This window comes from Anser brachyrhynchus (genome assembly GCF_964034855.1).
Source record: "Anser brachyrhynchus genome assembly, chromosome: 1".
NCBI lineage: Eukaryota > Metazoa > Chordata > Aves > Anseriformes > Anatidae > Anser > Anser brachyrhynchus.
In genome coordinates this window covers 188775513-188792263 of record NC_137694.1, presented here as the reverse complement: position 1 = coordinate 188792263, position 16751 = coordinate 188775513, and the positions used below count along the sequence as shown (strand labels likewise).

The following is a 16751-nucleotide window of genomic DNA, read 5'->3' as shown; positions in this document are numbered from 1 at the left end:
TAATTGACTTTATGTGAAATAAATGCCCCAGTTTTGAAACCTTGTACAGAGATAACAGTGAAAGGCAGTAAGGAGTGGAAGGGTGTTTCTCGGAGAGAAATGTGTTGATTAATGTTCACAGTCAGCGGGCAAACAGGTGTCTTAAAATATGTGCTTGCTACACTGAGTTTCTGACTTAAAGAAAACTGTGCGATAACCCAGTTCGACATTAACACTGTGTTTTTCTCACTTGTTTTCATACTTGTTACTAGTTAGAATAAGGTTGTGTAATCTTTTTAAAACTTAGCAGTTGTGCAGCCAACGTTCATGGAAGTAACTCTCCCTTTTTTGTTGTTGTTGCAGGAGTGATCTTTATTTTGTATTTCATTGCATACAGCAGTATGTGGGATTTAAGAAATAAAATGGTGTTTATCTTAGGAGTGTTGTGCCACCGCAGCTGTGTGCAGGGACAAACTTTCAGCAACACAGTCCCAAAAGGCAGCATCTGTTAAACACACAGTCTGTTTTGTCTTTTTGCCTGTATTACAGAGCTTGCAATGGGGATGCAACTGCGCTCTTCTTCTGTTACTGTTTTGAAATGCGCCTGCTGTCATTCTTACAAATTAACTATTGTCAAATTAGTCTTAATTGTAGTTAACTCAGGCCAGTACATAGTCATAAAGAATCTCATCCAAACTTTTAAATGCTTTTCCAATTCATTCTTGTTCTGCTTGTATTAATAATAATGTTGACCTCTTAGGGTCCTAATCTGAATAATCATAGGAAAATTTAATAATCAGTATAAATCTGTACAGTTTTTTTTAGTCACATCCATGAAAATACACAGACACACTCCTTTAAATCTAACACTGGTGTGCAGGCTATACAAACTGTGCCAGATCTGTAGCAGCATAACACAGGATATAATATTTTTTCTAGTCATGTTCAGGAACAATGTTTCAGTCATGCCTTGGATGCCATTTTGTCACGAAGCTGATTCTTCAAAAAGTCAGTGGAAAATAATGAGTAAAACCGTGAGCTTTTAATTGTTATTATTTTAAAAAGTTTTGCTTTTTAACTAGTTAGGTGCTGATGCATCTTCACGAAACCAAGTGGAGGAAAGAAAACCCTACAATTTCTCTGAATTCCTGTAAGTTTACACAGGGAATTTCATTTCCTTTTCATGTTCTATGGTTGTTTTTTTTTTGTTTGTTTGTTTTCCTCCCATTTTCAGTCGTCGAGTGTGAAAACCTTAGAGTTTTCCACTTACCCTTACTGTTTTAAGGATGAGCCCTTAAAGTGTTTGCCAAGCAGCACTTGCCATTGCTTGAGGCAGCCCTGTGCATCAGTTACTTGCCGTTGGCCACGGTTTCCTGTGGTTTGGGGAGACAGAGTTTCCTCATATCCTTTTCTTTCTCCTATTTTTTACACTTCTCCCATGCGCTGGTTGTCATATTTTATCTCTGAGTATGGAAGACAATAATTGAAAAGAGGTACATTTCATATTCGGGTAGTTCTTCCCTTCGTTGCTTTCTTTCACTTTTTCCATGACAATGTATCAGGAGCTCCACACTGCTTCTAAAATCCACGTTTATGAATGTATTTGACTTTCCCTCAGCCTCTCTAATTTTATACTGGCGATTCTTTGCTTATTGTAGATATCAGAGAGGGAGGGAGGAAGAGAGGTCAGTTGTAGCTAGAGATGTACAGGACTTCTGAATGAAATAATGCCATATTTAGGTTCCTATGTGAAGATTTAAAAAACCTAGGGTTTTTTTGCACTATGGAATCAAAATTTGGCAAAGCACGAGTCACACGTTTTTCTAATTCAGGTGCGGTTTAGAGAGGTGACAGAAGTCTATTTTAAGACTTAAAATGTTTATTCTTACATATTTATGTAGGCAGAAAAATATTTTTATGAAAGAAGTACCTTACAGCTTTGCTGTGTTAGATTAAATAAGTGGATCTTATTAATAGCATCCAAATGCAAAATTACAAAAGTTTAATGTTGTAAAATTAAATTGTAAAAGTCACATCCTGTATGTCTAGTATTAGATGTTTATTGATAAACCAGAGTACAGACGGAGAGATTTGTGCGTCTGATTTTTGCTGCTGTAGGTGAAATAGAAGTAGTTCTAGGCTGGCAATGTGCAACTTAGCAACTTTAGCAATTAGTCTTGCTTTAAACAAGGAAGTTTTGAAAAAATACAGTCGCTGTTTGATGCCATTGCCAGCAGAACATGGCTCTGAACGTTTGAATTCTGCAGAAGAGGTTGCAGCCTTCAAGCTCACTGCCCGTTAGCATGGCGTGGTGTTAGGCAAGTTTTGCAAGCAGGCGTTCTCTGGAGCTTCTGCTGTCGATACTCACACATGATGGTGTAAATGGACAAGAAATGGCAAGCCATGACAACTTCTTGTGCAGGGAAGAGAGCTGTTGGTTCCCAGAGAGACGATAGTGTCTGATGCAGGACACGTTCAGTCCATGCCTGTACATGTACAGGCACCTGCTCTCGTGTGTGAGTCAAGTCCACTTTCTTTTTGCCTGCTTTAGAGGGAGCTCCTACTCTAGTTTCAAAGTCAAGCCCAGAGAAATTAGATTTTAAGCTTCGTTTGAATAATTGGCAGAAGAACTTGTGACTTTACACGGGACAGGGTTAGACTTGGAGCCACAGATGAATGAGATCCATGTCTGATCAACCTTTGCTTGAAGGAGAATTGATTGCTGGTGATTTTTACAACAGCTTTGTAAGTTTGAGGAGGCTCTGGAAGTCTCTGCTTACCAGTGATTATATGAAACTATCAGCCCTTTTGAGGGCGGAGGGGCATCCTGTAGTTGTGGAGAAGAACTTGTCCTTGGCACACCTCTTAGCCCTACAGAGGTCCTACCGAGTAGGAGGAAAACAAAAAGAATGAAATAGACACCCAAGTTTTCTCTTCAATCTTTATTTGTAAATGTAATTCCTGATTTTTAGGCATGGGTCATGATTTTTTTAATACTTGAGATAAATAGTCTTTGTTTCTGAAGCTTGCTGATGTGTTTCTGTGATACCTGCAGTACTGTGCATGTTTGATGTCATTATGGAAAAGAAGCAAAGAAAGAAAAAAATCACTGAGAGTGGAAATATGTGATCATAAACATATCAAGGGGTAGGGGCTGGATGAAGTATGTGGTATTCATAAAGCTGATTTTAGCTGGTCTTTTTACAGATCTTATAATAATCTCTAATAAAACTTTAATATTCTTATGATGCTCACTTTTACCTTATTTATACTACTACCTTAAAATGGATGATTATGTCTGCAGAGTGACAGGTTCTTATGCACTGTTCTTATCCCCTGGAAATAATACATTTCTTCATTATTTGAACAGTTTTCGTTTGTGGACTGACTGTTATGGGCTCTGACTTCTCAAAGAAGATGGTATGCTTAGATAGTTTTACTGTTTACAGCTGTTACATCTATTTTAATTCTGTTTGGTCTTAACTGGAACATATTCTGGTCAGATGCTGTTCCAATAGGAATTTGGTCTCAATATAAATGTAATAAATTTAATCCATATTAAACTCTTAACATTGTTTAAACCTTCTTGAAATTAAGATATGTGGAATATTTGTGTCTGCATCTGGAGGTAATTTGCACATCTGGGCTTTGTGATGCTGTAGCAATGCCACATTGGTTCTTGTGTACCACTCGCTTTTGTAGGAGGGCTCAGGAGCTGGAACTCCTGTCCTCAGGGTTGTGCCTCAGTCAGGCCTTCACAGTAGCTGCTAAGGATGTGTCCCCGTGTTTCCAGGAGCTCTGGCTGCAGCTGCATAACCTTCGTTTTCCTGTCAGTTGGTATCACACTTGGGACAGTTTTATAAGTAGTTCTGAGGATGCTGAAATACAGCCAAGTATACAGAAAGCAAATGGAGTATTTCCCTAACAAATGGCACTTCAGACCTAGAGAGAGAATGAAGTTAAGTCACAGCGTATATAAATCTGTATAGTACGCTTCCTGTAAAAGGGGATGCACTGACAGCGTGCCAAATAGCTTCAAACCTCTATGGGTGCCAAATATCAAGAATATACGCACGGTTCTGACTCTCCTGCAAGTGTGACAGCTATGAAACAGAATAGCTTGCTGGCTGATGAAGACGGAATGCATTTGTCATCTTAGACAAGAATTTAAGATGCAGATTGAAGACCGCTTTTGTCTCCAGGGGAAACTGAATGAGAGGCTCACACCTTGCAGTTTGTGTGCTTCTTTGTCCCATACCATTGCTTTAGGAGATGCCTTTGTGATTGCTAGATGAAACCGAGAGCATTGGTTTAGAAAAGCAGTTTAATAAAACTAGGAAATGTTTCTGTCACTGTTAGGAATTCACCTGCTTTTATTGTATTGTTACTAAAACTCTAGAATTATTACAGCGAAGCGTGACTTTCCTATTCAGTGCAACGTGCTACGCACAGAAGTGAAGTGGGTTTCTGTGGAGAACATGGAGAAGCTGGAAAGCTGCAGGTTCAGCATGTAATCAAACACACTTTGAGCTGATATTGATCAATAAAGGTTTCTAGGGCCCAGCGTCATAGGCCAATATGCCTCTAATGGCAGTTATGGGTATGCTTATTTCTGAAAGCTAATGGTGTAATTTATGCATCTAAAATCAGGTGTTGCCCAAGTACACGTATGAGATCCATCTGTTTGGGGACTCACACAAAATATCTTTAGAGATTTGTCTTAAAAGAGAAACTAAGATGGAAGCTACACCTGGCTGCTCAGACCACTGCACTTCTGATGTCCGGGTTTGTCCCAGTGTGAGAGTATGATGAAACGTAGGCCAACAGGAGCCTGGGCAGTAGTGCTTTCTGATATTCTGGAATCTAATCCCACTAGATCCAATACAGTTCTTCCCTATTTTTTTTCACCCCAAAAGCACGACTGTTAGAAGAACAAATTGGAGCTCTTGGCCTGGATGATATGGGATCATGACAGCGTTGGTTTAGAATTTAAATGGTGCTGGAGAGAAGGCAGTCTGCATTCTGAAGATTTGGGTACATGGATTTCACCTGGATCCAAACTGAAGTGGAGGTTGAATAGTCTGAATCTCCCCCTTAATGAATGATACACAATGTGGATTCAGGAGTAGTCTCTAGACTCGAAACAGGAACAGCTATTAAAGAGCTAAATGTTTTTACTGGATCCAAAGGCTGGTGACAGTTGTTATCTTTGTTTTGTTTGTGCAGGTAATGATATAACACCGGGTGCTAGCCCTAGGTTTCAAGATCACATCCTTGTGTCAGGTTGTAACATACAGCCCGTTCAGACCTAAGGCATTGACATTCAGTCAGGATGTGAAGGAAGCAAAGTGACCATGACTCAAAATGAAATATTCATAGACACAAAGAGAAGTGCATAGCAGAACTTTCTCTCCTGCCTTATTTTCAGTCTGGTACTTAATTCAAAGTGCTTTCTGATACACTTCCTGTATTTTTTGCTTACTATGTAGAAAAGGGATGTGAAGCTTGATATAGGTCTGTCCCGTTACATTACACCCTTACTAAAGGATGAGATACATCTTGGCCCACTTGCTTCCTTCCTCTTCATTAAAAAAATTCCATGTAACACAGTGTCCAGAGTCCTGTGCAAGGGACTGTTTCTGCCCCAGGGCATCCCCATCTATGTTTCATCTCATCCGGCCCTGAATCGTATGCAAATTTCCCATGTTGGAATTTTAAAAAGTCTATATATTATTAATAATCCATATCTATATTTGACTAGCTGTCCATGAGAAGCAGAATTTTCATCATCCTTTAGTTTTCATGACAAGCAAAGGAAGAACACTGGATTTCCCAGATCTCTGGGATCACTTCAGACAGTGGCCTCACACAACAGCAAGTGTAGAATAAACTCTTTGTAATTGAAGGAATTTTTCATTAAAACTGTCCTCTCTAAAATGTTCCAAGTATTTTGACTTTTTTTCATCTATATCTTTAATACTTTTATAGTTCTAATAGAAACTGTTCAGTTTTAATAGAAACTGCAATGGATTGCCATTATTTGACAGATATGTGCTAAGAAAATTTAATTCATGTAAAAATACTGAACACTCACAAGTGGTCTTGAGTAGAAAAATGTCTCTGAAATTTGTAGCCTTCCTATTTGTAGCTTGCTTGTAGTATGTATGCTTTCTGCTCACCATGCAACAGAAATACGGAGACATCTGTCACGCTTTGTTCAGGACTCATACTGTATATACCCTGCGAAGTAAAATTCCTTTGTACCCTCTAGGTCTCTCTCCTGTAATTGTATCCAGAGCATAGGCCTAACGTACCAGATTGCAGTGCATTAATAACAAGCATGGTTTTGTAATTGAGTGCTACAGCCCTGCAGATTCTGGGAAGTTCCACCCACAGCCTTTGATCTTTGGAAAATCCCCAGCCTCTGGATTGTCACTTGGGCAAAGCTGCATGTCCTGACTGCTCAGAGGCCACTTGCAAGGAGCCCTCACCGCCACTTTGGTTCCTAAGCTGTTCCTGTTTATGCTGCTGCCTGCCAGAAAAATTCCTGTTTCCAGGGTTTGCGCTGCTTTTCTGTTGGAGAAGGATCAACTTTCGAGTCCTTGTGAAGATAAGGCTCTAACAGCTATCATGTAATGAGAACATCAGTGTGAAATGAAATTATTACAAATGTATATTAGCATATGAATTGTTCTGCTTATGAAATACTGTGATGTGAGTCAGCTTCCCTTGTTAATATGGGAAGTGCGTATTATGTATCAAGCATCAAGGGACTGGTATTGTCTTAGAACCAGATTACAGCATTAGCTCTATATTTTATTTGTTGTTACCAAACAACAATATGCCTACATGCTTACCTTCTTTCAGCTGAAAGAAAATGCAATTGAAACGCTAGGCCAAACCTCCTGTCGATATTAATCTATTAAAATCAGTATGCCAACATAGCAAGCAACTCTGAAAATGCCATGTTCTCTTCTTAATATTTTGTCTGCCTGTGTTTGAGGTAGGCGAGGAACTGTCTGGGTTTGATGCTTATTTCTGTTTTCTGTAACTCTAATTCAATATTATCTATCACAAATTAAAACAGTGAATGTAGTGCTGCAGTGCACGATATGATCAGCATCTAGTACTCTCATTTAGCTTGCTCTAAGGTCAGATGTAGCCTGGCAACTTGGATACTAATGACACTGTTCTGTGAGTCAAGTGCTTGCTACCAGGGTAGAAATTAACGTGGATCTAAAATGATCTCTTTGATGTCTTTGAGAGCACGACCGTGACTGCTGTTCCTCTTCTACCCACTTTTGAAAAATGATGCTTGACTTGAAGGAGAGATATTTTGGAAGCTAAGGCTGTATTAAATCCAGGCTCTTTGTTTATAGCAGCATTAGACTGTGGGGTAAATGGGTTAATTCAAGCAGAGGATCACTCAGATGTTCACACCCTATGCATTAAGACAGCCAGGTTATTCCAGGGAATTAAACCAATCATTTTTGAGTAGCAGTTGAAGGGTTTGAGCAGCTGTATATATGCTTCACTTTTTGATTCCCTGTTTTTAATTCTTGCACTGTTTGACTTTCCTGTTTGAAATAAAAAACAAAATGACTTTGTAGCATGGATACATTTGTGGATCTGTGACTGTTCCACCATGGGTAGGGGATGAGACCTAGGTAGTAAGTGTGTTTGAGAAATGGGGGGGGCAGGGGGGGAAGTGTTTCTGAACTGATTTCTGGTGATAAACAGTCTCTTTAGAGCAAGCAGATGCCCAAGAACTCTCAGATTTATTTTTATCAACTTGTTTTCTTCAGACATTTCTGACACCTGTAAAACCTGCCCAAAATGCAGTAAGTAGCTGGTGTATTGCTTTTGTAATCTTAGTTTTACAAAGATTTTAACCAGATGTAACCTGGCACTGTCACTAGAAGAAATGATCCACATACCCCTTTCCTGGCTGCTTATTCCTGCCTTTTTGTCCTTTGTGGCAGCATGGCTACAAAGAAAGAAAGAAAGAAAGGAAAGGTTAATCTAGATTTGTTCCATGGTTTGCTGTGTGGCCTCACAAAAGTGGGTGCTAATGTGACAAGGAGGGAGGCTCCACGGGCTACAGGTAAGAGGAAGGATGGGACTTCTTTTTATTTTATTGAGTTGTGCTGGTTTAAAATGTTAGTGCAGCCCAGACTTCCCTTTCCTGCCACAGCAGTTCCTCCAACATATGTGCCAAAGAGGCCTCATCCTCCCTTGGCAGTATTTATGTACCGTTCCAATCTGGTGCGTATAGTACGATGGGAAGGCCCGTGAATAAAATGTACACCAGTGTGGGCATTACTTTACCACACCAGATGGAAATTTATTGTGGTGGCAGATTTCCTCCCGTAATAAAGTTTTTCTGAGCCTGCCTCTGCTGGCTGACACATTGAGAACACTTTTTAGGAACACTTTTTTTTTATTTCTGCTGTTGATGAGCAAGAATATCTTCCTCAGCTGGAAGCACAAATGACAGCTCTAATGTAGTCATAATAACACGTGGGTAACTGCACATGAAATATAACTAGGTTTGCTGCCATACTATTCAACAAAAAGTAATAATAATTTCACTTGTGAGAAAACCTACTGTTCTGAGACCTGGACCATGCTAAATCTGTAGCCTTAAATCTGTATTTCTGCAGTACAGAATATAGTTCAAACACAAATCAGCTATCAAACATAACTCTCCTTTATCTTTCATTTAACAAACTTTAATTAAAAAAAATAGTAATAGAAACTGCAGAGAGTAAAATTTGGTAGTCTGCTGGAGGCAAGAGGTATGATGTCCTGATTTAGCCTTTGACCATAACGGATAAATCTGATGATCAGTTTGGTAAATTGGGCTTTTTCATTATTATGCTGTGCTTTCAAAATTGTAAGAAAATACTGAACTACACAGAACCTACTAGAGAAGCATGAACCTTTGCCACCTTGAAAGTGTAGCCAAATTATATTTCCTGTGCTTTGTTTTTCGTCGTTTGAGCACTTACATGGTTTGGCACCAAACACAATGATGACTTCATTTTAGGAATCTCTTCTGAAATATCTTGTTTAAACCTTTGAGGGGATAAATAAATAATCCTTCTCCTTTATCTTCTATGCTCAAGCAACTGGAATAGATTAATGACACTTTTTTTTTCCATATTAACCATGTTGATTAGTCCTACTGTATTATAATTTTGGTGGTTTACTCAGCAATTAATTATTTTAATCACTGTTTTAAATGAAAGGTTTAGTGAAATGTAATTCCTTCAACTACACTGTAGCCTTCTAAGAATATATATTAGAGACAGGAGAATAAAATATGTACATATAATTTCCAATTATTAACTTAATTTTGAAAATCATTCAGCCATTTGATTCTCTGTTTCGTTCTGGATTGCTGGATGTATATGATAGAAGCTTTGTGATTAATTGCATAAAAGTTGACAAATTTACTTCCACACATCATGTTCACAGTTTAGAGTTTTTTGTTTGTTTGTTTTTCTTTCCTTCCTCTCGTTTTATTTCTATTTATAAAAGTGCAAAGCTTCCATGTTCAAGTAGAAAATAGGAGATCTGAGAGAGATGCTGTCAGTGCAGTATTGATGGAGAAGAATCTCAAATTTTACCAGAGTGTTCTTTTCCTTTCTATCTGTAACTGAATCTCAAAATCTCTTATTTATTTATTGTTTATTTTGAATGCTCAGTGCTTCTGCTTTATTTCTTGGGTCTTATAATTAACAAACAGCTCTTCAAAGAGCTCTCCCCCATCTCAAGTTTTGTTCTTCTGTATTGTGCTGTAACTTACTCTCTAGTAGTCTCATTTGGGAGTAGACTACAAATTTTTATACATTCCCCTCAAAGATGAGAAAATCTCCAACAGGAGATACATAAACTAAATCACTAGAAGAGATAGGCCACTAAAATAGCACTTAGGGACCCAAGTCCGACAACTTTCAGACACCACCAGGAGCCTCAGCTTCTGTTCTGCTGCCTACACCTAATCCTACGCTAAGGATTTTCAGGTTTTAGGCTATTTGCACTTACGAACTGTTAGGTCTGCATGAATTCTCAGAGTATGTCTCCTGGAGTGGATCCTAAAAAAGCAACTCAAGGATGAGACGTGTTGGGTTTTCATCTGTCCCATCCTGGACTGCCATCATAAGGCCACTCAGGGGTAAACTCATCATAGATTCCTGTGTGCTGTGTGGATCAAGGCCTTCAACCCTTGACAGGTTCCCCTAGTTCAAAAGAGCGCGGTGCCTGTTGTACCTTTGAGCATCCCAGCAGTGCTTCCTCCTTTTGGTATTGTTCCACGTGGCATGAATATTGATGGAGCTGGAGAAGGTAAGACTGTATAGTGCAGCACTTGTGCCACTCAGCTAGAATATGGGACAGTTTCAAGTCACTCTTCTAATGAATATTTAATTATTTATACGTTGTGGAACAGTTTCAGCAAGAAAAGTTAAGAGCTCTTTCCAGAATATCCTGGTGCTTAGGTCACTTACTGAGGATGTTGAAATTTTATTTAATGCTGCTGTCAAATTTCAATTTAAAGTTCCTCAAATGTCAATTCTTGCATTTGGTATTTGTAGTTTTTCAGTCTTCACACATGGTTCAAATAATATGCTCGGATTTAAGCACTTTCTGTTGTATTGAAAAGCTTTTGATTCAGTTACTTTGCTTTAGTTGGACCATTGGGAATGGTTCCAATATTTCTTACTGTCCCTGAATATTTCTTACGTTGGTTGAGTCAAAGCTGAAAAATCAAGTGGAACTGGGAAAGAAGGGGGGGGGGGAAGGAAACTTTCTTTGACCTGTTTTTTTAATATATATTTTTAAAATTAACTGGAAAAAAGAGGATAAGATATACAAATTTTATGGATTTGAAGGTCATGTTAGAAATACTTTGGCCTCTAATGATGAAGACCTGTGCCTAGAGCAATTTTTAGAATGGACCCAAGCAATCTAGGTATACAATTCCCTTTGGTTACAACCTAACTCTGACCTAACCTATTTTGGAGTCCAGTGGGGTTTTCAAAAGCTTATTTCTGCATATAAACAGAGCTCAAGATCCTTTGAGTACTTGAAATGCAGAAATAATCACTTTGTTACCTGCAGTTAGCATTTATTTAGTTTAAATTGGTGTGGTTTAAATAATCAGCTTGTTCTGAATGCAGGGTCCAGTGTATTTGAGGTTGGATTCTTACATTCATAATTTCAACCTCCAGCCAAATACAAATTAGTTTCTAGAGGAAGAAGAAGAATCTAGCAGACTGTTTACATTTTTCTGCATTTCTAACGCAATAAAATGTTTTAAAAAACTAATCATCTACATAAATATATATAAAAATATATCATATCCCGTCTCCTTCCAAAAGCATGTAGGTGAACTGTTTATTATTTGTCAACAATAATAAAGGTTTTACTGAATTTCACACAAAAACTTTATTTGGAGCAGCCAAACTCATGATCATTACACCAATCATAAAATGTACCCTATCTTTTGGAAAGAAATTAAAGCTTTCATATTTTAGGTGTTTTAAATGACAAGGAAAAATCAAATTCTAGCTTCAGTTGTTAAAATCTGGTTGCCTTAAGTATCCATGGTTGAAGCATTAGCTGCTGACACTTCAAATTACCACTCTGCTTACTCACTTTGCTATAAGTTATTTTTATTTAATACAAAAATGTTTATTCATATGAGATTTGTTAGTTTTAACTTAGTAATGATTTTTTCCCCATTAATGATAGAATTCTAAGTAAGAAAATTAGCAGTTTCATTGTAAATGTCAGGATTTGCCCTTTTTTCTTTCTATCATTTGGAGAAAGGAAAACCATATTCTTGTGAGGCTCAAAAGATAACTGGGATAACTGGAACAACAATAACAACAACAACAACAAAAAAGTACAAACCTCTAGTAAGCACTATGGCTTTTATTTACATGGAGAATTTACAGACCAGCTTCTTCCTATGCATGTTGAAATGGCTTGGGTTTGGTGGTCAGCAGTTCCTATACAGAAAATCAGTCACACTGATGGCTCTTTGATTTTGATTCCAGTAAGGAAATAACACCCTTCTTTCTTGAGGAAAGGAACAAATAAACTTCGTAATTGTGGCCGTAAAAACCTTGGTGCTTTGGATTTGTTTACTGGTCTAAAAACGTAACATTGACAAAGGACAGGGCTAAGAACCTGAACACGCTGCTCGGGTTGTTCCTTTCCCAGGCAGGTCCCAAGGCAGTTGACTGGGTTGGTTTTTGTTTTGTTTTGCTTTTTCTCTCACTCTTTTTTTTTTTTAAGGTTTAGCAACACCTGTTTTGCTTGCCAAGAAAATGAAGTATTAATGAACTGACCTGACAAACGCCGTTGGTAAAACACAACCACTAGCCCTAGACAGTTCTTGTTACTGAAGTGTTATTTTCCCCTTTGCACAGGCTGTGCTGCTGGGTTCAGGTTTGTTGAACTTCCGAATTGCCTCAAACCTTTCAAACTAATGATTTTGGCGTGTCTCCTCCCCGTGCAGTTGAAGTGATGCAAGGAGGGGCGATGCAGTAACCCTACACCTGTTGCAGCACACGCCTATCAACTCGCTAAACTTCCCAGGCAAGTGCTGAGCTGGGCATGAGAACATCCCTGAGATTGCCTGGGTCCGGAACCACTAGTCAAAAGCCTTGTGGATGCGCAGGTTGGCTTTGCGCTGGGGTGGCTTTACAAGTTAATGCTCTATAATGGCAGTCGATGACAGCAACTTGTACTCTAGGACTAGGAGTAAACTGAATTCCTGTCCGAATCGTCACAAATCAGCACGACGGAGTAGCCTCCCACCAGACATCCTGCTAGAAAATGACTTTAAAGGAAAGTTGCAAAGAAATGTTAAGAATATAGAGCCTATACATCCCAGGCGCCCTAAGAAAAGACCTTCTATATTTTCAGGTAGGAAATGCTATGTTAATGGTGTGTTGGTACAATATCTTTTAAACCTTTTTGGTAATATTTGAGAAATTCAGTGGCTGCCTCCAGTGAGAGTTTATTCTGTTTTAAAAACTAAGGCAGTCTTCACAGATAGATTTAATAAAGTACCATTTATGTTACATTATGTCACCATTAAAGTGATGGAACCAAAACATAAAATAAAATTCCTTGATATTTTTGGTTTCATTTGCTTGCTTGTGGGGATTTTTTTTTTTAATACTTAGCATTTAAAGGGAATCAGTTACTTCTCTAGAGCTTTAAACTCTGCATTTTGCTTAACGCCACTTATACGCAATTCAATCAGTAAATGCAGTATAGGTTTATACCTCTCTCGCTGCTCTAAAGTTCTGTCATTTAATTTTCTGGGGGAGGGTATTTGGGGATATGTGGACTCCTCAGTGTAGCTGACTTTTTTTTTTTTTTGTGTAGCCAGAAATTAACATCACTAAATACTCAAATGCATACTTTGAATTCCTGTCTTGCACTGGAGCCTGTAATGTTTGTAGTTAATAGTTCAGTTTAACTCCCTGGTTGTTAAGAATATGAGCAAGGTGTAAGAGTGCTTACAGTGAAGCTAATGGCAATTATTTTTTTCTGTAATTTTTTAAAATTATTTGGAAAATGCCTAAAAATAGGCAACAGATTAGCATGAAGACAAAGGATTTGTTGCCAAACAATCAGATCATCTTTATGAGGAGGACTTAAAAGATTTTAGAGGGGAAAAAAAATGAATACCAGCTCATCCCTACAAAAAGTGAAGGTGTTTCTGTGAACCAAACAGAGAAAGTGAAATCCTCTGTTGAAACAAAAATATACAGTTTTTACATTTAGGTTTAAATTTCCACATGGAAATGTTGATGTTAAAATTTGGGGGGGGGGGGGGGGCGAGGGAATAGTACAGTCATACAGATTCTTGAAGAGATATAGTATATAAAAAGGTGGTACTGATTATTTAAATATTACTGTTATTATATTTCTTCATAACAGCTAAACTTATAAGGGTATCTTCTCTTTCTTCTCGTGAGCTGAAGGAATGGGAATACAATGTTAAGAGATGACACAGGGCAGTAGCATTGTGTGGGATTTAGAACCTCAATTAGCACCTTTGTTATACAGAGGTATAATTGTCGTACAACACCTTAGGAAATGAAGCTTTTTTCCTCGGTCATATTCTATGTCCCGATTTAAAAAAAAAAAAAAAAATTAGCCTTCTTGTTTCTTAAGTCAGGTGACTCAGACATGCCCAAGGCTCCTGTGCCTCCCAGTGCCTGAACAGGCTCTTCGTGAGGTGATGTGGCCTGCTGGGGACTGCCAAAAGGCATTATTTGGGGCAGGATAGAGCCTCTCTTCTTGTTTTATTCCTATCTTTTCCTCTCCTTAATCACCTCTCTTTTTTACCTCCTGCATCTTGTTCTCCTGTACATCAAGCTTTTTTGATAGAAAAATCATCTTGAACGGCCTTGTGTTTGCTCTCCGATGCCCTTATTCTGTTGAGCCCACCCAGATTTCTCCCTCAGTCTGTGATCCGAAGGTTTTCATTTAAAAAAATGCGGTTCTTCTCTCTCACTGTTCTCTTTCCACCCTCCCAGATGGCCACACTAGTAGTAGTAATACTCCATAGTTTGTGCTGCGTCAGATCCGAGCACTTGAATGTAGTTGGTGTGTCTGGCGCGCTGCCATTGCACTTATGAAATCCACTGCAGCTCTGTTACTGTACGCTCAAGGGCACTTCACTCAAAGGTAATGCAAATTGCCTGCTGCTATAAGCAATTGATGGAGCATGATGGAAAGATGGGTGTAGCCTTTCATTTGGTAGGTCAGCAGTATGCATGGGAGAAGCTGCACTTGATTTGCTTTTGAAAATAGGTTAACGAAGTACGGTTGAAGTTGTCTAGACCTTTGTCTTTTGTGCTGTGGATGTGGATTGGGATGGAAATAGAGCTCCATGCTGATACACTTGCTGTGCAGTCTGTTGGGTCACTGCTGAAGCAGAAGCTTTCTGAAGAATGAAATGAGTCATTTCCTTTCTTCAACCACGTCATACATAACTATATATATTTAAAATTGGTATCATTCTGACTTTTTTCACCTTCTTTTAATTCCAGTATCTAAACTTAGTCTTTTATTTCACCAGGAACCTGTCTCAGTTTTAGGACATGCTTGCAATTTAGTCTGACTGCTTGTACATCTTGTTCTCCTTCCTTTTTTTTCTTGTACATCTTGTTCTCCTCTTCTTATTTTCTATCGTAAAGAGCCTAAGTAATGAAACAGTGAACAGAGACGTACAAAGGCATTTAGGTGCAAGGCATATGGGTCAGTTCATACAATGTTTTACTGTTTTACTTTTTTTTTTTTCATAACTTATAGCTAGCAACTTACTGTTTAAAAATGAAAGCTGAAACGCTGAAACTCCGGAGTAGAGTGGCATGTCTGTCTGTCCTGTTGTCATGAAGTTAGTCGTTCACATGTGCCTAGACAGGACTATCCAAACAAAGGTGTCAGGGGTTGTTGTGTTATTTTCTACATGGCTAGATAAGGGGAACTGTGACTCTGAGGAGAGACCGTGGCATTGCCAAAGGGGTACACTGAACAGAGATACCTTTTTATTCGATGATGGGGCACAAGTAATCATAATCAACATCACAGGGCCATTTAGTATCAAGAGAGAGCTTTGTAACCTTATAGGATTAGTAGAATTCGTATGGATATGCTAACATGCATTCAGCTCGTACTGCCACGCCTGGGACTGAACCTTACCCTGCAAGACCATACAAAAATGAGTGGTGGCTTGGCCCAACCTGCCGACAGAGGTGTAGCTTGCTAATGGCAAAAGAATGAATGGTAAAAAGATGGTCAGCCATAAATTGGCCTTAGGAGACCATGTCTTTATAGAGCTACCTAGGAAAGATAAATTGAACTAATTGAAGGGGTCTGAATTTAAAATGGATGAGCTAAACGTCATTAAACATCTATGCTACCTCAGCCTGAAAAAAACTAGTCTGTTTTTACTAAGAAATTGCTTTTAATCTAGGGAAATGTAGGGTGAGTTTTTGCTTTCGTTGATTTTTTTTGGAAGAAAGCTGCTGATACTGTTGTTGTTTGAGCTTCCTGTATTTGTATTTTATACATTGCAAAAGTGCATGAGATTTTGTTTGGGTTTCTTAATTTTTTGAAGAAAGAATAAACTATACAGAAATGACAAAGGTGAAAATACTTTTTTTTTTTAAAAAAAAAAAAAAGATTCTTATTGTGTGCTGGTCATGTTTGTTTAAGTACCATTGAAAATCTAGTACTGTTATTAGTATCTTGTTGTTTTTTTCCTTCTACGTTTTCACGTGCAAGTAGCCTGTGGTAGTGTTGAATAATGCTTGTTGATAGTTTCAAAGGACAGGAGGTAAGAAAAACACGACGGATTTTCTGCCTCTCCCAGGAGCAGTCACACCTCCATCTCGTGGCCTATGCCAATGAGTCAGGTGTTGTCTTCACAGCCAAGGTCAGCTCTATGTAGTCATTGCCTCTACTTTTGTAAAGACATCGTGGTTTTGCTGTGAGTTAATGTAACCAAGGTCAGTGGTTAACAGCACTTTAGCTACTGAAAGTAAGATTGTGATTATAGGTTGCTGGTCTCTGTTTTTTACACCAGAATAGATAGTATTTTTTAACAAATTCACTGCTTTTTCTTTCAGTGAAAGTATTGTCGCAGTTAGAAGTCTTGAGGCACTCTCTCAAAGCATTTCTGGAGTTCAGACCAGCATACAGTCTAGCAAAGTCACTTTCTAAAATAAGTAAGTTGA

The 16751-nt window shown here is 38.4% G+C and overlaps 1 protein-coding gene across 5 annotated transcripts in view; it reads left to right on the top strand.

The window, feature by feature from the left end:
• Window positions 1-16751, top strand: part of FRY (FRY microtubule binding protein) — a 238728-nt gene that overhangs the window by 37741 nt on the left and 184236 nt on the right. For 2 of the 5 annotated variants that reach the window (XM_080577405.1, XM_080577404.1), the window contains exons 1-2: window positions 12532-12918; window positions 16644-16742. The exons of 1 other annotated variant lie outside the window; for it this stretch is intronic. In XM_080577405.1, the coding sequence (XP_080433531.1) occupies window positions 12714-12918; window positions 16644-16742 (304 nt within the window). In that variant the 5' untranslated portion in view covers window positions 12532-12713. Of the gene's footprint in view, window positions 1-12531; window positions 12919-16643; window positions 16743-16751 lie in introns of those variants that run through there. 2 more of the 5 variants (XM_080577407.1, XM_080577406.1) reach the window with 1 other exon arrangement.